General features: G+C 48.9%; 1 protein-coding gene across 1 annotated transcript in view; it reads right to left on the reverse strand.

Moving 5' to 3' along the window:
* LOC124473672 (neurexin-1a-beta-like) overlaps positions 1-14,526 on the reverse strand; it is a 40,861-nt gene extending 26,335 nt beyond the window's left edge. The window contains exons 1-4 of the mRNA XM_047029305.1: positions 14,485-14,526; positions 13,900-14,071; positions 9,423-9,512; positions 7,825-8,141 (exon numbers count right to left, since the gene is read on the reverse strand). Of these exons, the coding sequence (XP_046885261.1) occupies positions 7,825-8,141; positions 9,423-9,512; positions 13,900-14,071; positions 14,485-14,526 (621 nt within the window). The remainder of the gene's footprint in view (positions 1-7,824; positions 8,142-9,422; positions 9,513-13,899; positions 14,072-14,484) is intronic.
* Positions 14,527-15,028: the final 502 nt, after the last annotated feature.

Genomic DNA, 15,028 nt, shown 5'->3' on the forward strand with positions numbered 1-15,028 from the left:
GGATGAGGCAGAGTGGAGGAGAGGCAGCCAGAGAGTGGAGGAGAGGAGGGATGAGGCAGAGGGGAGTAGAGGAGGGATGAGGCAGCCAGAGAGTGGAGGAGAGGAAGGATGAGGCAGAGTGGAAGAGAGGAGGGATGAGGCAGAGTGGAGGACAGGAGGGATGAGGCAGAGTGGAGGAAAGGAGGGATGAGGCAGAATGGAAGAGAGGCAGCCAGAGAGTGGAGAGACAGCCAGACCAGTTAGACTGTAAACAGTAAATCTTTCATCCCTCCATCTGTCATCCCTCCAACTGTCATCCCTCCATACCTCTATCTGTCATCCCTCCATACCTCTATCTGTCATCCCTCCATCCCTCTATCTGTCATCCCTCTATCTGTCATCCCTCCATACCTCTATCTGTCATCCCTCCATACCTCTATCTGTCATCCCTCCATACCTCTATCTGTCATCCCTCTATCTGTCATCCCTCCATACCTCTATCTGTCATCCCTCTATCTGTCAACCCTCTATCTGTCATCCCTCCATACCTCTATCTGTCATCCCTCCATACCTCTATCTGTCATCCCTCCATACCTCTATGACAATCGGGGGGGTCAACTTCTTCTCCGGGGCGTGTATCGACCCCCCCAACCTGTTGTTTTTACCTCTTTTGGGGGGGTCCAAGTCTTAATTAAGGGGGTCAGACCCCCAAAACCTCCCCGTAATTCGCACTCTGGCTCTATCTGTCATTCCTCCATCCGTCTATCTGTCATCCCTCTTTCCATCATCCCTCCATTCTGTCCCTGTCTCATCCCTCCATCCCTACATCTCAGAGGATGGGAGCATGTGAGCATGGTGGAACAGCAGATTCAGACTCCTGCAGCTCTCTAACACAGCTGAGCCAGTGGTGAATGCCCTACCAGAACCCTCTCAAATCCCTTCATTCAGAGCTTTATAAACGCTCAGCATGTTTTGGAAACAGCAAACTATTACAGTAAAGAAAAAAAAGAATCAAAATCGACTTAAGAAGCGACAAAGCTATAAGAGGGACAAGCTGTAGAGAGACCACCATGTTTACCAAGCAATATGGTACCACGTCAGGCTTGTTTTGTAATCAGCAGAATACAAATGTAAATGTAATATGCATGAGGGTCATGAATAATTATAGTTGTGTTCCCGTTGATCTGCTTTAAAACTGCATTGAAGAAACTCAGATATCAATCCAGCGTCATAATGGACCTAATAACCATTACTACAAATATGTTGCTGTTGTTGGGCAAACAAATGGATGTTTCAGGAGAGGAGGGAGACAGGAGGGGGTAGGGGGGAGACAGGTGGGGGTAGGGGGAGAGGGGGGAGACAGGAGGGGTATGGGGAGACAGGATGGAGTAGGGGGAGAGGGGGGAGACAGGAGGGGTAGGGGGAGAGGGGGGAGACAGGAGGCGGTTAGGCTGAGTCTCTGTCACAGCTGTAACTAACGGGACACTGGGTGTTACCATTCCAGCCTAGTTATTGCTCCAGCTGATTCCAGTCTATTCAATGTCCCCCTGCCCCCCCCCCCCCCCCCCCAGTCATCAGCAGACTGACCCTGCTCCTATAATGAGTGTCAATGAAAGCATTCAACACTTTCTAAAGCCAGGCAGTGTTGAGAGTTAATGATGTGTGGTGTTGATTATCCTAGCTGGTGGCCAGCCACTCCCCCCTGCCCCCCGTCCTCAGAGACTGTGAGCGTGAGCCCCTCTGACACCATGGAGAGCCCCTGGGGACACAACTCACCATCACATGATCTACCTATGGAGAGCCCCTGGGGACACGACTCACCATCACATGATCTCACTATGGAGAGCCCCTGGGGACACAACTCACCATCACATGATCTACCTATGGAGAGCCCCTGGGGACACGACTCACCATCACATGATCTACCTATGGAGACTCACTGTTGTAGTCACTGTTCTGGTGTCACTGTTCTGGTGTCACTGTTCTGCTGTCAAAATTAAATAGGCCTAAACTGCCTACCTAGCAACCAGTATAGCAAACAGGACAGTCTCCCGCTAGCGTGCATAGCTATCTCTTGAATTTAAGGTCGGTATATCGAAGGACGTGGCATTTTGACGTCAGGCCGGACAGTTTTTGGCACCCGGTCAGTTTTTGGCATGACAGTGTGTTGTCAGTGTTCTGTTGTCAGTGGTATGTGCCAGTGATCTGTGTCAGTGATTTGTGTCAGTAGTATGTGCCAGTGATCTGTGTCAGTAGTCTGTGCCAGTGATCTGTGCCAGTGGTATGTGCAGGTGATCTGTGTCAGTAGTCTGTGCCAGTGATCTGAGCCAGAGGTATGTGCCAGTGATCTGTGTCATTAGTCTGTGCCAGTGATCTGTGTCAGTAGTATGGTGTCAGTAGCCCCATTATGTATCATACTACCTCATTCTGTCTCATACTGTCTCACACTGTCTCATACTGCCTCACACTGTCTCATACTGCCTCATTCTGTCTCATACTGCCTCTGTCTGTCTCATACTGCCTCATACTGTCTCATACTGTCTCACACTCTCATACTGCCTCAAACTGCCTCATTCTGTCTCATACTGCCTCCTACTTCTTCATATTGCCTTGTGCTGCCTTGTAGCCCCTCAAATTAATGAGCTGAGTTTCTCCAGTATAAATGTGCAAGGCCAACACACACTCACACACAATCACACGGACACACACACAAGCTCATGTACACTCACACACAGTCACTCACACACACAGCCACTTGATTGATATCCTCTTCAGCTCCTTCACACAAGCCCTCCAGCACATCGATCCAGCCACTCAGTAAACACTACAGCACCCCCCCACACACACACACGCGCACACACACTCAGTCCAACACAGCACCCCTGGTCGTCCCAAACCTAAAGGCCTCTCATTCATCCCTTCGTACAGATGTATGATTAATGTACAGCCCAGTTCACACCTCTGCATACATACACTAGGACGAAAACAGCCATAAACACACGTGTGACTGTATGCGAATATGAAGATATAGATCTGTTTAGATACTGTGTGTATAAATATTGTGTGTGTAGATAATTTGTGTGTGTGTGTACAGCTACTGTGTATAGCTATTGTGTGTGTGTCACTGTGTGTGTGTGTGTATAGATACTGTGTGTGTCTATGTCCCAAACCCTTGAGAATGCCCCTTATTGTGTTGACATGCAAGAGCACAGTTGCATGCTGGCAGCAGCTGGGATTGGTGCAGTGATTAGCTCACATGCATATTCATGACCCTGCTGTTTACAGAAACATATCAAGCAGTATTGGGCAGTGTAAAGCAGTATAGAGCAGTTAGGAAAAGTATAGAACCGTATATATTTGTACAGAGCAGTATAAAGCAGTATAGAGCAGTATAGAGCAGTACAGAGCAGTATAGGTCAGTATAGAGCAGTATAGAGCAGTATAGAGCAGTACAGATGAGTATAGACAAGTAAAGAACAGTACAGAGTAGAACAGAACAGTATAGGGCAGTAAAGAGTGGTACAGAGCAGTATATATCAGCATAGAACAGTACAGAGCAGTACAGAGCAGTATAGATCAGTACAGTGCAGTATAGAGTGATACAGAGCAGTATAGATGAGTATAGACAAGTAAAGAACAGTACAGAGTAGAACAGAACAGTATAGGGCAGTAAAGAGTGGTACAGAGCAGTATATATCAGCATAGAACAGTACAGAGCAGTATAGAACAGTACAGAGCAGAACAGAGCAGTATAGGGTAGTAAAGAGTGGTACAGAGCAGTATAGAGCAGTATACAGCAGTACAGAGTGGTAGAGAGTAGTATAGAGCAGTATAGAACAGTACAGAGCAGTACAGAGTGGGATAGAGAAGACTAGAGCAGTATAGAGCAGAATAGATGAGTACAGAGTGGGATAGAGAAGACTAGAGCAGTATAGAGCAGAATAGATGAGTACAGAGCAGTATAGAGTGGTATAGAGCAGTATAGCGAAGAATAGAGCAGTATAGAGCAGTACAGAGCAGTACAGAGTGGTATAGTGCAGTATGGAGCAGTACAGAGTGGTACAGAGCAGTATAGAGCAGTACAGAGCAGTATACAGCAGTATAGAGCAGTACAGAGCAGTATAGAGCAGTACAGAGCAGTTTAGAACAGTATAGAGAAGGGCAAAGCCCTAACCCTATATCTGGACTTTGTGGGAAAGACTTCCAGTTGCTTCCTCCAATCGTGACATGTCCCTGTCCATACGAGAACACGCTTGAGTCTTCACGCTGTCATGCGTGTTAGTGTAGCGTGTTCCTGAAGCGTGTGTACTGGGCTGTGACAGCAGGATGTCTCCCTATGAGCCAGATATCAGGGATAACATGTCTCAGCGGAGCAGAAAAGGCTTCTTTTGAACGTATCTGTGGTGGTGTCAGGGTGCTTCCTGCCAGGCATGCATTTGTTTGGCTGTTTATGCTAACGCCTCGACAACGGCATGGTGAGACCAGGGGCTTCCGGGGGTCCTGGGAGAAATCTGCTTTCTGGATCAGCGTATCTGTCGCCTGGAGCAACGGAACAAAGCGCAAGGGTTTTTGGTTGGGTTCTTCCCAGCAGAGAGAATAGAGGAGGAGACAGGAGGAGAGTGGAAGAGGAGAGAGGAGGAGGAGAGAGGAGGAATTAGGGGGAGGAGAGAGGAGGAGGAGAGAGGAAAGAGGAGGAGAGAGGAGGAGAGAGGAGGAGAAAGGAGGAAGAGAGAGGAAGAGGAGAGAGGAGGAGGAGAGAGGAGAAGAGAGGAAGAGGTGAGAGGAGGAAAGAGGAGGAAAGAGGAGAAGATAGGAAGAGGAGAGAGGAGAAGGAAAGAGGAGGATATAGGAGATTCCTCCCTGCCTCTATACCTCCTCAGAGCCTGGGTGGGAGGCAAAAAGGGAGGCCAGAGAGGCCAGGGTGGAGGCAGGGGACAGCGAGGCTCCACTGGAGCAGGAAGAAGAGAGGCTGGGCTATTTTTACGAGCCAGTCAGCGTAGCCATGGCAATGTAGAGCAGTGGGGCGTGATGGGTAGCGAGACGTTAACCCAGGCGGCTGGCCGACAACACATGGGCTCCGCCTCTGGCCATTGGTCAGGTCACCTCAAAGCGATGGCACGACAACCAATCAAGCGCAGCGCTCGTGAGCACATACAGACATCTGAGTGACGGGCGGAGTTAATGACCTGGTGAACAAGACGCTGTCTACACCAGCGCTCACACACGCTCACACGGGTTGTGACTGTGCTGCTCCTGTTTTGTTCAGTATTAATCAGCTGCAGAGAGCAGAGCTCTGAACATCGTCTGGGTGAGAGAGGAACCTTTCCTGTAGCCGTCCCCTACCTGCTGGGCAGGAGTCAAGTCAACATGTCACCCTCTCCTTTTGCTTCAGCACACAGGCCTGCTACTACACTCTGCACACCACAATACTACACACCACACGCTACACTATTTCACCCTACAATACTTTGGACTACAGTACTTCACACTGCAATACTACACACTCTGCTGCAACATGTCTCCTCATAGTGTCTGCACATACTAACACCTTTCAAAACGGTTATTGTGGCCCACCGAATATTGTTTAAATGACAATGACACTGTAGTGTTTCTGTCTGGAACGACGGTGTAGTGTTTCTGTCTGGAACGACTGTGTAGTGTTTCTACTTCACTACAAGTAACTGCTGACCAGTAGTTGTGGTTTTCTGAGGCAGTTCGCGTGATAACTGATGTAAAGTAACCCAGAACTGCCCCTAGCTAGGGGGCGTGTGTGTGTGTGTGTGTGGGGGGGGGGGCATGCGATTTAATCTCCAGAATCACTTTGAGGCAGGGGGTGTTGGGGCATTGAGGGGGGCGGGCATGGTTGGGTCTATCAGCATGACATGAAAGGGATTTGATGTTCCACATCTCCAGAATCACTTTGTGTGTATGTCTGGGCCATGCGATCACTGCAGGCTCTGAATGCACAACAAATTAAACTCAAGTGCTTCAGGTTTTTATTGCCTCTCCTCTCTTTATTTGTTCTTTTGACTTGAGAGGCAAAGAGGCCCGGGGGTGAGATATCCTCATCTCAAGCTTCGTGGCTGCAGCACTTCAGGAAGCCCCCCCACCCCCCGCCCTAGCCCCCAACCCCCAGCCCCCACCTTGTCCAGTCTCGTCTCACTAGTGGGACAAGGAGTAGATCTCTAGTCCTCACTGACCTAAATGAGTCTTGGTCTGTCTGCACGCACACACACACACGCACACACACACACACGCACACACACACACACTCAGTACTCCTCATGGTCCAGTGCCAATCAGTTCAATGAACATAAATGAGAATCCCGTTAAAGCAGTCTGGGTGGGAGCACGTGAACAGGCCCATGACCAGGAAACACAGACCCTGACATTGGCTGGGACACGCATTGACACAACAGGATTCTCAGCTTTATTCTGTTTTACTGACCTGAATTAACTTTCCTCCTCTGGGAATGAGCAACAAAACCATTACAGATGTATAATAAACTAGAGAGGGAAATTGTAGGGTGCGCCTGCTTGCGTTGGTTGCAGGTGGGTCTGTCCCCTTAAGTTTTTCCCTTTAGTGATATATTCAAGCATTTAGCTTACTCATATGGCATAATTCATTAAGAATCCCATTTGAAACAAGCGAACCCCCTTTGAAACAAGCGAACCCCCTTTGAAACATGCTACTGTAACAACGTAGTCACCGGCAGTATTTCAGATGGAATTGCGATTCAAACACCATCTGCTAACTGAAAATATGCCAATAAAAAAGGTTCCGGATCCAACGTCGAACGCGCCTGAACATGTTCCTGCCATAGTAAATTCCTTTTTGTGCAAACTTACTTGGCAGGTAAAGCTGATTCTGATTCAGATTCAAATTCAGACCAGAAGCTACATTTGGGTGTCGGTATTATCCAGGTGTGTCAGTAAACCTTTTCTCCCAGCATCAACAGGACTGTGATAACCTCCGTTTTCACCAGCCACAACCTGACATCTGAATACTGATAACTTCCTGTTATACCAGCCACATCCTGACATCTGAATACTGATAACCTCCTGTTATACCAGCCACAACCTGACATCTGAATACTGATAACCTCCTGTTATACCAGCCACATCCTGACATCTGAATACTGATAACCTCCTGTTATACCAGTAACAACCTGACATTTGAATACTGATAACCTTCTGTTAAACCAACAACCTGACATCTGAATACTGATAATCTTCTGTTATACCAGAAACATGACATCTGAATACTGATAACCTTCTGTTATACCAGCCACATCCTGACATCTGAATACTGATAACCTTCTGTTATACCAGTAACAACCTGACATCTGAATACTGATAATCTTCTGTTATACCAGAAACATGACATCTGAATACTGATAACCTTCTGTTATACCAGCCACATCCTGACATCTGAATACTGATAACCTTCTGTTATACCAGCCACAACCCTGACATCTGAATACTGATAACCTCCTGTTATACCAGCCACATCCTGACATCTGAATACTGATAACCTGCTGTTATACCAGTAACAACCTGACATCTGAATACTGATAACATTCTGTTAAACCAACAACCTGACATCTGAATACTGATACCATCATGGATGCAGTGGTGTGTGGAACAAGCAGCTTTATTCCAGTACGCAGCTGCCTCCCGTGTCCAGCCCTGTGGCTGCATGGTTGCCCAGGCGGGCCTGGGGTGGAATCAGATAGGTATGGTCCTCTTGGGGACAGAGGATGTCATAGAAACAGCGGAAGAGCCTTGAGGAAGTGTTTGTGTGTTTGAGTATGTGTTTATGAGTGTGTGTGTGTGTGTGCTGACCTGCTGGGGTTGGCGGGGTGTAGTGATCTTGCCCCTGCGGCTGGAGGAGGTGGTGGTGGTGGTCTCCATGGTGGAGGTGTCGGAGCGGTTGGCCGTGGCGCTGGCCTGCGGGGTGATGGAGGAGGCCGGGGCGTCGCCCACCAGGCGCACGCTGCCCAGAACGCGCACGTTGGGGTCCCCCTCCACTGCCATGTTCAGCACCTTCAGCCCGTTGTAGTACAGCCCAGACAGCTGGCCCTGGTAGGGGCGGCTGCGGTCGCGCTCCCAGCCCCCAATCTGGATGGTGGTCTGGCTGTTGAAGATGGTGAGCTGGCGGCCTGCAGGAGAACAACGTTACACACACACCACTCAGCCGGCCGGGGAGAGAGAGGGAGGGAGTCTACCCCTCTGGGGAGAGTGAAGCCCCCAGGAGCCCCCAGGACCAGGAGACCTCATGGAGGGCTTCACTCCCCTGGGGGATGGGGGACATGACAGAAACTGAAAGGAAGAAAAAACATAAAAACTTTAACGGTTGTTTAAATCGATGTAGCTTTGCTAAAAGGACAATCAAAGCAATTGAACAGCAGCAGGAGGAGGTTTAATCAATCTGATGTTGTGGATTTTATTATCTTATTATTTTCTTGCCTGGTGAAAAGAAAACTGGTATTGATTTATTTTTTGTAAATAATGACGTGTTATGAATAGTGTTTTTCACATCGTTTCCTCACTGGAAGAAACGGAAGCATAACAGACATGATTACTTTACATATCAACCAATTACAGCAGCGATATGCTCTCTAGTCTCTCTCTGCTGTTCCATGGAACCAACTAGTCCTTGTGTTGATTAAGTGTCCTCTAAAGAGGAGACACACATTTCTATTACAAACATTCTTCCTTTTAGCAAGAGCAAAAATAAACAAAAATAACTGCAATGTTTAATAAAAAAGATTGAAAATTTAAAAAAGGCTTAAAAACATGAGTAATGTCTTGACAACGGCAGTGAGGTGAACAGAAAGAGTATACATGATGAGGTGAAAACATTGGGAGACCTCCGAGCGCATGCACAGCTGTGGGACCACACAGTCGTCCCTGGATTCTAACACGTTTACACACATTGTTAAAGGGACTCTTCTTTTGCCAATTCTTATTACAGTCTATTTATCTTGGCTAGTTGGTTTAATCACTGTAGATCAATTTAGACACAGTTAAAAGTAGCACTTATATGCCTACTATACATGTGTCTGAAATAACACTACAGATATCAATATAGGATTTAACTGAACTTTTTTTTTTAAGACCATTTATGTATTTACATCAAAAAATTAATCAATGCTATGGTAATTTATAGACATTTTAACAGGAAGTGGTCATATTACATGAAGAAGTTAAATGTATATTTACAGTCCCTTTAACTTCCTGTTAAACCAATTGACATTTCTAAATAATAATACAGTATTAGGCAAACTGAGCAAAAGGTTCTATCTACATTTTACTGTTTAAAACGATTTTGTTGAATCTATTTTTTTTACAGAACATTTATGTTTTTAAAATTAATTTATTACAGTATTACTTGGTTAAGATCAAATTATTTTTGGGTTGAAATTTTAAGTTTTTTTTACCTTTGTCGAGTAGCCATTCGTCAACTACTCGACCGAGCCGATAAGGGATTCGCTGTCTGGCGATCGCCAGGCGCTCATTATCATTGTGGCCTTAAAGTTTAAAGAAACATTTCATCGGTTAAAATCTGTAAGGTCAAAAGGTTAATGTTAATACTTAATGCTGAAACTAAACAAACTGTACAATGTTTTGGTCAAGTTTTTGGATATATAAAAAAAGAAAGAAGTAAAATAAAAACAAAGTTACACCTAAAACATTACACTGAACCTCATTCAATCATTCAATCCTTTAAATTTATTTTAATTCAACAAATTATTTCTATATTAACTGCGAATTAGACTAAGCTCACGGTTCATAAAGATTAATATTTATGTTATAAACAAAAACCAAATCACAAATGTAAACATTTCTATGACAGAAATCTTACAATGAGGTTTACAACACCATTAATATCTGTCTAACTATCGTTTTGAAGTTTAACTAGTTACATTCTCAGAAGGAACATCATTTGAATTTATAGTTTATGATAAAAAACACATTCACCCTGTTGTGGTTTAGAGGAGAACACACATTATCCATGATATCCTTGCTTCTTATTCAGTGGTAGTCTACACACAGCCAAACTGGCCTATCAGAAAGCTTCCAGTGTAATCCCTAGATACAGCCAGCATCCACACCAAGCAGCCAGACTAACAAAAAAGACTTTGACCAAAGCCCAGTCTAGAATAGAGTGGATCTATAACTCATTAGTTAATCTCCTCTGACACACAACAGCCATTACACTGTGCTGCAGCAGGAGGAAGGGAGGGAGGGAGCAAGGGAAGGAAGGAAGTAGGGAGGGAGGGAGAGAAGTAAGGGGTTTGGCCAGTAGGGTGAGTGATTTGATGGAGGAATACAGAGATGGAGGGATGGAGAGATGGAGAGAGAGAAAGGGAGGGAGAGGGATGGAGAGAGAGGGACGGAGGGATGGAGGGATAGAGGGATAGAGAGGTGGATGGATGGAGAGAGAGGAAGGGAGGGAGAGGGATGGAGAGAGAGGGACGGAGGGATGGAGGGATAGAGAGGTGGATGGATGGAGAGAGAGGAAGGGAGGGAGAGGGATGGAGAGAGAGGGACGGAGGGATGGAGGGATAGAGGGATAGAGAGGTGGATGGATGGAGAGAGAGGAAGGGAGGGAGAGGGATGGAGAGAGAGGGACGGAGGGATGGAGGGATAGAGGGATAGAGAGGTGGATGGATGGAGAGAGAGGAAGGGAGGGAGAGGGATGGAGGGATGGAAAGATAGACAGAGGTGGATGGATGGAGAGAGAGGAAGGGAGGGAGGGAGTGGAATGGAGGGAAAGGGATGGAGGGAGAGGGAGGGATGGAGGGATGGAGAGGGATGGAGGGAGAGGGATGGAGAGGGAGGGATGGAGAGGGATGGAGGGAGAGGGATGGAGGGAGGGATGGAGGGAGAAGGAGGGATGTAGGGATGGAGAGGGATGGAGGGATGGAGGGAGAGGGAGGGATGGAGAGGGATGGAGGGAGAGGGAGGGATGGAGAGGGATGGAGAGGGATGGAGGGAAAGGGAGGGATGGAGGGATGGAGAGGGATGGAGGGATGGAGAGGGAAGGAGGGAGAGGGATGTGTCAAAGCAGGCTGAGACAGGACTGTCTGACTGGTTTATTTATTTAAATGCTTCTTCATTTTCTGACAGCTGCTGTTCTGTTTTGTATGTTTATGCCTCCAGTTATCTTCTGACAAAAGTGTAATCTCTTTCAAATTATAGGGTTTAAAAAATTGTACAGTTTCTTTCATGCCGCTGGGTAGAGTTGTAAACACAGACTACCCTAAAAGAATCCCCCCCACACACACACTGTCTCTCACACTCACACACACACACTCCATGCAATCACATGCACAGCTGCCCACATCAATAAAATACTTGATTTGAAAGTCAGTTTGTAGCTATATGTGTATGCATCGCCATATGAACCCTTAGGACATGAGAGAGAACAGTATCTAGAAGTAGTATCTATATGATCTAGATCTGTAGGGAGGTATTATCTATATGATCTAGATCTGTGGTGAGGTAGTATCTATATTATGTGTCTGAGTGAGTGTGTGTTTGTGTGTGTGAGGGACAGAGGGAGACAGAGACCAAAACAGAGAGAGAGAGAGAGAGAGAGAGAGAGAGAGAGAGAGAGAGAGAGAGAGAGAGAGAGAAAGAGACAGAGACCGAAACAGAGAGAGACAGGGAGAGACAGACAGCGAGACAGAGAGATACAGACAGAGACAGAGAGAGACAGAGAGAGAGACAGAGAGTGTGGAAGTGCCTCATGCTCCAGTAACAGTGTAAGAGGGAGGTGGAGTCCCGCTCCATGAAGAGTGTTTGCTGCTGTCATGGCTGCAGTGTTAAAGTGCTCCTCATCCCCTGGGGGCCCTGACCACCGTTGTCCCAGCTTACTTCCATCAGCGCTCCCACCCCTAGACCCACTCTCATCCCCTCTCTTCCTCTTTCTCCCCCTGTCTCCCCCCTCCCAGGCTCCACAGTCTTTTGTGCTCCACATAATGAAGGAGGAAGGAAGATGAAATAAGAAAGATACGAAAGTGGTGGCTATGATGGAGACAGAAGGTAGGAGAGGAGGAGAAGAGAAGGGGAGATGAGGAGGGGAGGGGAGGAAGAGAGTAGAGAGGGTGGAAAGCAGGGGGGGAGAGGAGGAGAGGAGGTATGTGGGGTTTTAATAAGATGACTGTAGAGCTGCAGAATGGTCCCTCTGTCCACACTGTTCTAGAATCTCCTCCAACTCAGCCCTCTCTTCAACTCCCATCTGTCCTCTGTCACCTCCCATCACATCACAGCTGGGGGAGGGAGGGATACTAATGAGTCGATGTGTGTGGAAATGGGTGTGAGAATAAAGGTGATTAGTCTAGTTAGTATAATATGATAAATGGGAGAGAAAGAGGGAGTTCTAACCTTCCAACCATCCCAACCCTGATCCCTCATACACCTCTTCTCCCTTCCTCCCTCCTCCTCACCCCTCCTCCCTGCGCCTCACCCCACCTCCCTGCTCCTCACCCTCCTCACCCCACCTCCTCTCCCCACCTCCCTCCTCCTCACCCCTCCTCCCTGCTCCTCACCCTCCTCACCCCTCCTCCCTGCTCCTCACCCTCATCTCCCCACCTCCCTCCTCCTCACCCCTCCTCACCCCACCTCCCTGCTCCTCACCCTCCTTACCCCACCTCCTCTCCACACCTCCCTCCTCCTCAACCCTCCTCCCTGCTCCTCACCCCACCTCCCTGCTCCTCACCCCTCCTCTCCCCACTTCCCTCCTCCTCACCCCTCCTCCCTGCTCCTCACCCTCCTCACCCCACCTCCCTGCTCCTCACCGTCCTTACCCCACCTCCCTGCTCCTCACCCTCCTCACCCCTCCTCCCTGCTCCTCACCCCACCTCCCTGCTCCTCACCCTCCTCACCCCTCCTCCCTGCTCCTCACCCTCCTCACCCCTCCTCCCTGCTCCTCACCCCTCCTCCCTGCTCCTCACCCCTTCTCCCTGCTCCTCACCCCTCCTCACCCCTCCTCCCTGCTCCTCACCCCACCTCCCTGCTCCTCACCCCTCCTCACCCCTCCTCCCTGCTCCTCGCCCCACCTCCCTGCTCCTCACCCCTCCTCACCCCTCCTCCCTGCTCCTCACCGCTCCTCACCCTCCTCACCCCTCCTCCCTGCTCCTCACCCCTCCTCCCTGCTCCTCACCCTCCTCACCCCTCCTCCCTGCTCCTCACCCTCCTCACCCCTCCTCCCTGCTCCTCACCCCTCCTCCCTGCTCCTCACCCCACCTCCCTGCTCCTCACCCTCCTCACCCCTCCTCCCTGCTCCTCACCCCTCCTCACCCCTCCTCCCTGCTCCTCACCCCACCTCCCTGCTCCTCACCCCTCCTCACCCCTCCTCCTGCTCCTCACCCTCCTCACCCCACCTCCCTGCTCCTCACCCCTCCTCCCTGCTCCTCACCCTCCTCACCGCTCCTCACCCTCCTCACCCCTCCTCCCTGCTCCTCACCCCTCCTCCCTGCTCCTCACCCCTCCTCCCTGCTCCTCACCCCTCCTCACCCCACCTCCCTGCTCCTCACCCCTCCTCCCTGCTCCTCACCCCTCCTCCCTGCTCCTCACCCCTCCTCACCCCTCCTCCCTGCTCCTCACCCCTCCTCACCCCTCCTCCCTGCTCCTCACCCCTCCTCACCCCACCTCCCTGCTCCTCACACACCACCTCTCTACACACACACACACACACCTCTCTACCTACTCACACCACCTCTCTACTCACACACCACAGTCTCCCCTGCTGCCCCCCGGCGGCACCAGCTACTCGCTTGACATAAAAGGTAAAAAATAAATGCATGGCAATAAGGATAGCTAGTGTGTGTTTCCCATCACCTTGACGCTCTGGTCTCGGTGTGTGAGTGAGGTGTGTGCGAGGCGTGTGCGAGGCGTGTGCGTGCTCACCTGTAGGGTAGCGCTCTATGACTGGTAAATCATCCAGCTGCAGTGTAGCGTTGCCACCGCTACGCGTGAACTTCACTACATGGTATTTCCCATCGTTAACAAACTTAGCCGTCTCCTGGATGTTGATGTCATCCGTGCCCACGTTGAACACCACAGCGATGTTGCCTTTCTCCTGTGGACAGAGGTAGAGCTGGGTTAGGGCCAAGGGCCAGGGGTCAGGGGTCAGGGGCCAGGGGTCAGGGGTCAGGGGTCAGGGATTCTTGAGGCCTCATTAGGAGGAAGGGTTCTTCTGAGCCGTTACTGATAATGATGGTCACATTCATAATAAGACACATCAATCTTTGTTTTACACTGCTACTGCTACATTGAACAGACTTCAGAACTTGTTCCGGTCCTGTCAGTACATGACAACCTCACACACACACACACACTACAACCTCACACACACACCCTACAACCTCACACACACACACACACACACACACACACACACACACAGGGGGTAATGGGGGGTTAATAAAGTCACCTGACTTACAAGATAAGGCTGAGCAGAATGTGTGTGTGTGTGTCTGTGTGAGGACAGACCATCTGCTTAGAGGATAAACCCAGCAGCGCAAAGCAGTGCATGTCATTATCCAGTCAGCACAACCACCCTCTCAACATCCACCGTCTCCCTCTCAACAACCACCCTCTCCCTCCCTCTACCTCTCAACATCCACCCTCTCTCCCTCCCTCTACCTCTCTCCCTCTCAACATCCACCCTCTCTCCCTCTACCTCTCTCCCTCTCAACATCCCCCCTCTCGCCCTCCCTCTCTTTCCCCCCTCTTCCTTTCGCTCTCGGGTGTCTAGAGCCAGAAGCAACAATAATAAACGTTTGTGACTAACCCTAACCTTACCTAACATAGCTCAAGTTCAAGTCTTTTATTGTTAGATGCACAGATCAACACAAGGTCAGCACTGAAATTGTTAGGACAAGACAATGCAAAGCAACCTGGCATAACATGACATACAAGTCCTCAGAACATAGATTACATCTATGATAATCTAAAATATAATAAACCTCCTAAATATACAACATAGTTTACAATATAAAATACAGTATACTAAACCTCTAATACACATAATAAC

This window comes from Hypomesus transpacificus, chromosome 11 (assembly GCF_021917145.1).
Source record: "Hypomesus transpacificus isolate Combined female chromosome 11, fHypTra1, whole genome shotgun sequence".
In the NCBI taxonomy this organism is placed as follows: Eukaryota; Metazoa; Chordata; class Actinopteri; order Osmeriformes; family Osmeridae; genus Hypomesus; species Hypomesus transpacificus.